A 6,973-nucleotide genomic window follows, 5' to 3' on the forward strand; every position below is an offset into this window, starting at 1 on the left:
AGCCCTGAGTTCAGTTTGGGATGTATTTGTACAGGTTTTTTACACTACACTAGTACACGAAAGATTTTCCCTGTCAATTAGAAGTAGTACTATTTTGTAATAAATAGTGCTGCTGTTTCTCAGTATTAATGTAGCTGTACTACGATATATTACAAAACAGTAGTACAGCATCGTTGGTAAACTTAGTAAAGCACAAACTCAGCATCCAGGGATGGATGGTATTTACATGATTCTTGATGTTTCATTGCTATCTTTTATCATGTATTGTGGAAAACTTTTTATCTTAACAGGAAATTGATTTATCGTCGTCTCGATAAATTTCAATTAACGATACCAAATAAAAACAAAAGTGACAGTATTATCCTAAATGACATTTTTACCATTTTTTCCACTGTTTGTTTCATGAAAGCATCAATAAATATCAGTAAATTCAAAAATAAGATTGAATGTTACTGTGTGCAGTTTAGTGTTTTAAATCTCGCTTCGTTAAGTAAGAGAAATTTAGAAAGTCTGCTTTAAATGGGAATGTCTGTGTGTTTGGTGCTATGAAGTCATAACCATACCGTTACCTCCAAAGCAACTAATAAATTGTTTTTTTTTTACCATAAATTTTTATTGTTATCACAATAGTACCTCAGAATATTTCTCTATCGCCCACCCCTAAACACTCATTCGATATTTTCTAAACTCCCCAGGTGACCACGGACCTCTACCAGGTGCTTGATAGCAAAGGATACGTGCTGGAGTGCCGCGGAGTCGTTAAGGTCAAAGGTAAAGGGGAAATGACGACCTACTTCCTAAACGACGGGCCGCCCAACAGCTAGCAGCCGTGGCAGCAGCGGACGCTGGGTCGGTACCCACTGCAAGGACACGGCACCACTGAGCGAGCACTCACAGCGCGAGCGAAACAGCTGAGAACTACAATCGCCATCACTTGAATCCCAAGCAAAGAGGAAAACGTGAACTTTTAGGACTCCGGAGAAGGGAAAGCGTCCTCGACGGGAGGAGAAAGCTCTTGTTTGACAGCCATCTCGGCCCGCGTACATGTTGGAGGACAACGTGTTTTTCTCATGTCTAGCCTCTCTCTCAGGCTTCTTGAAAGATGCAAAGTCTGTTTATTTAAAACAACGCCTTTTAGCCTGTGTGAAAAGAAAATTATCGCTGTACATAAGGCTACTTTTTATTTTATTTGTTGTTCTTTTGTTTGGTAATTTTTTTTTTTTTTTTTTTGTTTGTCCGTTTGACACAATTTATGAACAGGTACTTTTGTTCCCGCTTTAATTATTTATTTCAGTCTTGATGTTTTGTGCTAAAGGTCCTTTATGAAAAAAAGTGTGAACACATACGTGCACAAATATCCAGTTTATTACACGTTTATAAGTGTGTATGTACATGCATATTTGTGTGTGTATGACTATATGTATAAACTGAGGAGGAATATATTGACCAAAGACTAAAGTATTTACTAAAAGCAAGGCAGATATTGTGATATGTTTTCGCTGAAGTCAGCAATGATCACCACCTTTGTTTTTTGTTTTTTTGTTTGTTTTTGTTTCGCCCGACTTCTGGCAGTGAAGGCTCATTTTCATAAAACACAGAGTTTATTTATTTTGTCTGTCATTTAGGCAGCAGAGAACAGATTTTTAACTCTAAATAATAAAATTACCCTCAATCATTTTAACAGATGAAATTAAAAGTGACTAAAGACGACTAGATATGCTATGAGAGGGGTTATATATTTTTATCTGAGCAAAACAAAGATCGAGCTCAGATTGGGATTAGAGGACTCTCCACTGGTTTGAGTTCCCTTTTGTCTCTTTTCCTTTTCTTTTTATAATTTTTTTTTGGGTGGAAATGAAGGAGCATAAATCAGTGAGCTATTCCAGAACCTCCAGGTAGGGAGGGGCAGAAACTACGGATTTCAACGCAGTTGCGTCATGCAGCTTGATTCTTCCATGAAGAAGAAGTAGACGAAGGAAAGAAATATCCGCTGATTTCGACTGAATACTGTGCTTTGTAATCCTGAAGGGGCATAACTATTTTCACTGTGAGGTTTTTATGATACAACAAAACTGCTTTCTTGCCAAACATAACTGCTTTGAGCATGTCTTACTGTGGTTTCTTTTTCTTTTCTTTTTTTTTACTTTCCGTTTGTTTCGACGTAGGGTATTTTGTATAAATTCTGTACCCATCATTTGTATATTCTTAGTGTTGTTATGATTATGATGATTCTGGTTAGTTATTATGCTTAATTAATATGATGATTCCATTTCCGACGAAGAACAGCACGCTTTCTTGTAAAATTCAAAGCTCACTGGTACCAACGGATCAGCTGCCGAGTTCTGCTGCTCGCGAGACGGGATCGGAGTCAGAACCACTGGCCCAGATAGGAGAGAAAATTACAGCACCCACATGAGTCACTGTGTGTTTTATTTAATCCACTCCAGTCAGGCTCCAACAGGCCCGTTTTTTTAAATTTCAGCAGTAAAAAAACCCCACAGAAATCATCACTGGTGTTGCTCTGCGTGGACAGTTTGCGCAGGACAGGCAGGTTGATAATTTTATCCGCATTAATATGACAAACCTTTTTACTGTATGAAACCCATTAAAAGAATATGGAATCACTACTCACTATTTTTTATCAAAAATAAACAAATCAGGCTTTTTTTTTTAAATAAAAAAAAATCACAGAGATGACCATCGATTAGTTAACAATTGAAGATTTCGGTTGTGTAAAGCATGCGTCCAAAAATAATAAGAATAAAAATAAGTGATGTAATTAATGGCATAATAGTTTTTCAGATCTGATTCAAGAAAAAAAACATGTAATTACTCCGAGTTGAAGAAACAAATATGGAGCCATGAACTAAAAACTCATGACTGTTGTAAAATATGAAACAGTATTGAAAATTAGCAGGACATCTGTTAATTTGGGAACACAAAATATAGATAATTATGGAATCATAAAGTAAAACCAGAACAATTAATACTTTGATTCCTCAGTTGTTTCGACTTTGCTGAAGAATTATGTGGCAACCTGCAGTATTATCCACATTTTATCCTTTCCCCCATTTGACAGGGAAAAAAATGAATTAATATTGAAATTTAATATTCAGTTTTTTTTACAGAGCTATTGTTCTTTATATTTTTCTTTATTTCTTTCAATGTGAAACAATTGACCTTCTACATCATCTACAAACGGTTTTAGACGAGCATGAAAACCTTCAGTAACGCTTTCACAATGTAGCATTTTCACAAAAACTGAGAATAGAAATACAAAAAATATGACCACTTCTTAAATAATATAATATATTGATTATTGCAGTTATAATAATGTTACCCAGAACATTATGTTTTTTGTTGTTGTTTTGACACATTTGATGCATAAACTTAAGTAAAAATATGCAATAAACGCCTGCAAAATTTAGCTGTAGTTTTCAATGCTTATTGAGCAGAATGCTATTCATCATTTTATTGTTTTTGCTCTTTATGGAGAACCACAAAAACAACTAAATGACATTAGCTGGTTAGTCATCCTATTGTCCGGCTGCTTTACAGACACTTCTAGCTTGCTGGTTGTACTTTGTGTACTGAGTTGCCTTAATGAAGGCGACACGTGGCGCATGTTTAGTTTCCACCTCAGCATCGTCGATGTTTTTTATGACCAGAAATATTTCCAATTTGTCTTGTATTATTGCGGAGCAAGAGGTGGGAGAGCAACACCAGTGCTACTCAGTTATTTAAAGTTCGAGCGGAAGCTGTAACTTTTTTAAAAAACGTGTCTGCTTACCCTGCTGACATGAGTCAAAAATGAAGAAGGGCTTTTTGAAAGTTACTTTAGCCAACCTCAAGCTCCTCGTTGTCTCCAGCAGCAAACAGTTGATCTCGTTTGTACCAAAGCCAGCTCGAGCAGTCTTGTGCTACGGAGGCCTGGGTGCGTTGGCGGCATCAGGAGACGCAACCGAGATCACCAACTATCACACAAACTGTGACCAATGGCGAGCCTAAAGCAGAGAGTTTATAGAATGGACATGAGTTCATAAAGATGTTCATTGTATTTATTCTATTTCTACTAGCTGTCCATGGACTTGTGTTGATTGTTAACTCTTGGGATGCTTTCAGGGGAAACGGAAGCCGGGAGGAATGTGTTCCCCATACTACTGAAACAGTGTTTTTGCTCAGGCCCGATGAATCCTTCTGGTTTGTTTTCTTCTTCTTTTTTTTTTTTGTTCGTATTTTACCTGAGTTGGAGGAGTTGAAGGGGGAGTGTTTTGCTCAGTTGAAAAGAAGAGTTGAGGACTATGACAAAGAGAAAAATAACATTTCCCCTTGAAGAAAAAAATAAAATGTAAAAAAAGTACTTTTTTTTTCTCCGATAGTGTTTTTTTTTAACTTACTGATTGCTGTACATACAATATGTAGCTCCAATTTTTTTTTATTTCTACAACTAAAAACTACAAAATAAGTTCGCATTTTAATTTAAAAAGTTTTGTCCAATAGTTATTAAACACTTTAGAAAAAGTAAATTCACCAAGTGAAAATATATCTAAACTCAATTATTAAATATTGAAAATCTATTTATTAAAATAAAACAGTGCTTTCCTTAAGTTTACTTCATCATAGAAACTTTGATTAAGCTGCATCATTTATGTTAGAAACATTATGAGGAATCAAGTGTAGCTGCAATGATTCAAATTCTTCTGGCTTCCCTGATAAACACAATATTTCCCTTATTGTGTATATAATTTTTATTAAAAGCACTCTGTTACAATATTTAATATAACTCCCATTTTTCCATTTTACGCAGGTTTAGCCCGTTTCCACCACTATGTAAACATTTTTTTTATAAATTATCTCAGTATTTTGAGATACTCTCATTAGAAACGGGCTTCCATAGTTTTGCACAAAACCACGATTTTATTTTACTTGTAATTAACCCGACTTTCCTCTAGGGGTCACCATTGTCACTAAAGCCTACAGAGGATCAGCGTGAAAACATCAAGAATATATGCAAAAAATACACTTAGTCATAACATTATGACCACCTCATCAGGGAATACTGTTTCCATATCGAAAGGTCTATCGAAAGCAGTGTAAGCTGTAATATGTCAGATCAGACCAATAAATCCATAAGTAGTTTTGTTCCCTATTTGAAACAATGCTGCCAATTCACCGCTGTTCCTTTCTCGGATCACATTCAGTAGGACTGAAGCTTTAACCTCCGTCTAGCATCCATAATTTTTCTGAATTTTCAATTGATAAATACTTTATTAATCCCAAAGCAAAAGAAAATGTAATTGCTCATGTTATCTGAATTTCTTGAGCTCTTTATACAGCTCAACGTTTTAGAATATTGCCAGCATGTACATTTTGTATTTATTAGAGATTTAACAGAGTACTGTTGTAGCACATCTTATGGTACACAATTAAAATAGTGTACAATATTCATTAGTTTAAGCAATTATTTGTTAAATATATGTATTTAAGGCCACATTTTCTACTTTTGGTTTTTAATCTCAATGAGGCAAACCCGGTTAAACAAAGGTTACATGCACACATACAAACACTTAAATATAATAAAAAGAGACAACCCATAGGAACAACAAAGCAATTAAATTTGATTCATTAAAATAAGGTTGAAGAGTCAAACAGTTGCAGGCTTTTTTTTTTTTTTTGACTTTCAAAACAACAGTGACATGTGGCAGGGAGTGTGTGCATGCTTCTGCTTCATGAAGCCAAAACATGAGGGAGCTCAGAACAGGCAGAAGTCTCGGTGTGTCAAGATCATTGTACCAACGAACCTGGGAAAACAACAGATGGGTTATACCGACAGAGGCCCAGACTGGTGGAAAAATATATTTATGTGTTATGATACTTGCCTTGTCATCTCGCTGGATTTTCGAGGAAACCTTTGGCACTGGGTCCACGGTTCAATGCTCATGTGTCTCATCCATCCATACTGCTGGTTTTCTGTCAGAGGCTTTACATACAGCTGGTTGGGGACTGGAGGACAGAAAATGCTTTTAGTTTTTGTTACAAACTTCTACAGGAACCCATATTTTAAAGTGTGCTAGCTTACGCCTGGGTGGTTGAGCCTTTTTCACCATTTCTGCATATCGCTTATGACTCCGTTGATGATCCTCATCACTGTAGCAACGAGGCTGCAGTAGTGCTTTGGTCACTTCTTTATTTATGGCGGTTCCTTGTTCTTTAGCCAATGGCGGAAATTCTCTTCTGACATTAAAACAGTCATCTAAAAGCAGATATGTTTCAACAGATGAAGCTAATCATTACAGTGACTTAGCTCTTAAGCTTTTTTCCCCTTAAAAATCATTGAATTACAACGACAATTTGCTGAACTCAAGATTTTTATGTTCTACTTATCAGTATAAAACATTGAATTATTTAATCAATAAAGTACTTCCATGTTTATTTATTCTATTTATGTTTTTTTATTATTATTTTAACTTGAGTCTTTCAATACATGTCTGTCTAATTCTTATGGCGCTGGAGTTTGACACTACTTTTAACTTAAAAAAAACCCCAACTTAATTACAAAACGTTTTAACTGAATGCTGAGGTCTGCTTTGACTGAGGTTGCAGCAGCCAGGATAAATGCAGAGTTCAGCCCAGCTAAGGCTTAGCCTTACCTTGAGACGGAGGCACTCCCCGGGGATTTATGAGCATGTTATCACCGATTGGGTTTTGATAACCCAGCTGGGTCAAGCCGAAGAAAGCCATATGCGTTACGGATCCTTTATCCAGTCGATGTCCTGTTTACGACACCTAGCTTTCAAAAATAACCATAACTTTGTTTACGTGTTACCTTGGCAACAAACCCCGCCCTCATTAAGCGACGAACGACAGGAGATCCTATCTATCTATCTATCTATCTATCTATCTATCTATCTATCTATCTATCTATCTATAGATAGATAGATTATTATTATTAATAATAATAATAATAATAATA

The 6,973-nt window shown here is 35.8% G+C and overlaps 2 protein-coding genes across 3 annotated transcripts in view; one reads left to right on the forward strand and one right to left on the reverse strand.

Moving 5' to 3' along the window:
- adcy6a (adenylate cyclase 6a) overlaps positions 1-4,360 on the forward strand; it is a 51,990-nt gene extending 47,630 nt beyond the window's left edge. For both annotated transcript variants that reach the window (XM_017305823.2, XM_017305824.2), the window contains exon 24: positions 696-4,360. In XM_017305823.2, the coding sequence (XP_017161312.2) occupies positions 696-824 (129 nt within the window). In that variant the 3' untranslated portion in view covers positions 825-4,360. The remainder of the gene's footprint in view (positions 1-695) is intronic.
- Positions 4,361-5,353: 993 nt separating this feature from the next.
- spmip11 (sperm microtubule inner protein 11) lies at positions 5,354-6,826 on the reverse strand. Its single transcript, XM_081609133.1, has 4 exons — positions 6,651-6,826; positions 6,080-6,253; positions 5,880-6,003; positions 5,354-5,801 (listed from the first exon to the last, which is right to left on the reverse strand). The coding sequence occupies exons 1-4, from the start codon at positions 6,739-6,741 to the stop codon at positions 5,753-5,755; spliced, it is 438 nt and encodes a 145-aa protein (XP_081465259.1). The 5' UTR covers positions 6,742-6,826; the 3' UTR covers positions 5,354-5,752.
- Positions 6,827-6,973: the final 147 nt, after the last annotated feature.

This window comes from Poecilia reticulata, chromosome 7, assembly GCF_904066995.2.
Source record: "Poecilia reticulata chromosome 7, P_reticulata-male-v2, whole genome shotgun sequence".
Lineage (NCBI taxonomy): Eukaryota > Metazoa > Chordata > Actinopteri > Cyprinodontiformes > Poeciliidae > Poecilia > Poecilia reticulata.

Bases quoted from the DNA above. Each gene is read 5' to 3' on its own strand.
- spmip11 (XM_081609133.1), bottom strand. From the start codon at position 6,741: ATGGCTTTCTTCGGCTTGACCCAGCTGGGTTATCAAAACCCAATCGGT. The intron at 6,004-6,079 runs GTAAGCTAGCAC...TCTGTCCTCCAG, and splicing joins AAAGGCTCAACCACCCAGGC to TCCCCAACCAGCTGTATGTA. The intron at 5,802-5,879 runs GCAAGTATCATA...TTGTTTTCCCAG, and splicing joins AAATCCAGCGAGATGACAAG to GTTCGTTGGTACAATGATCT.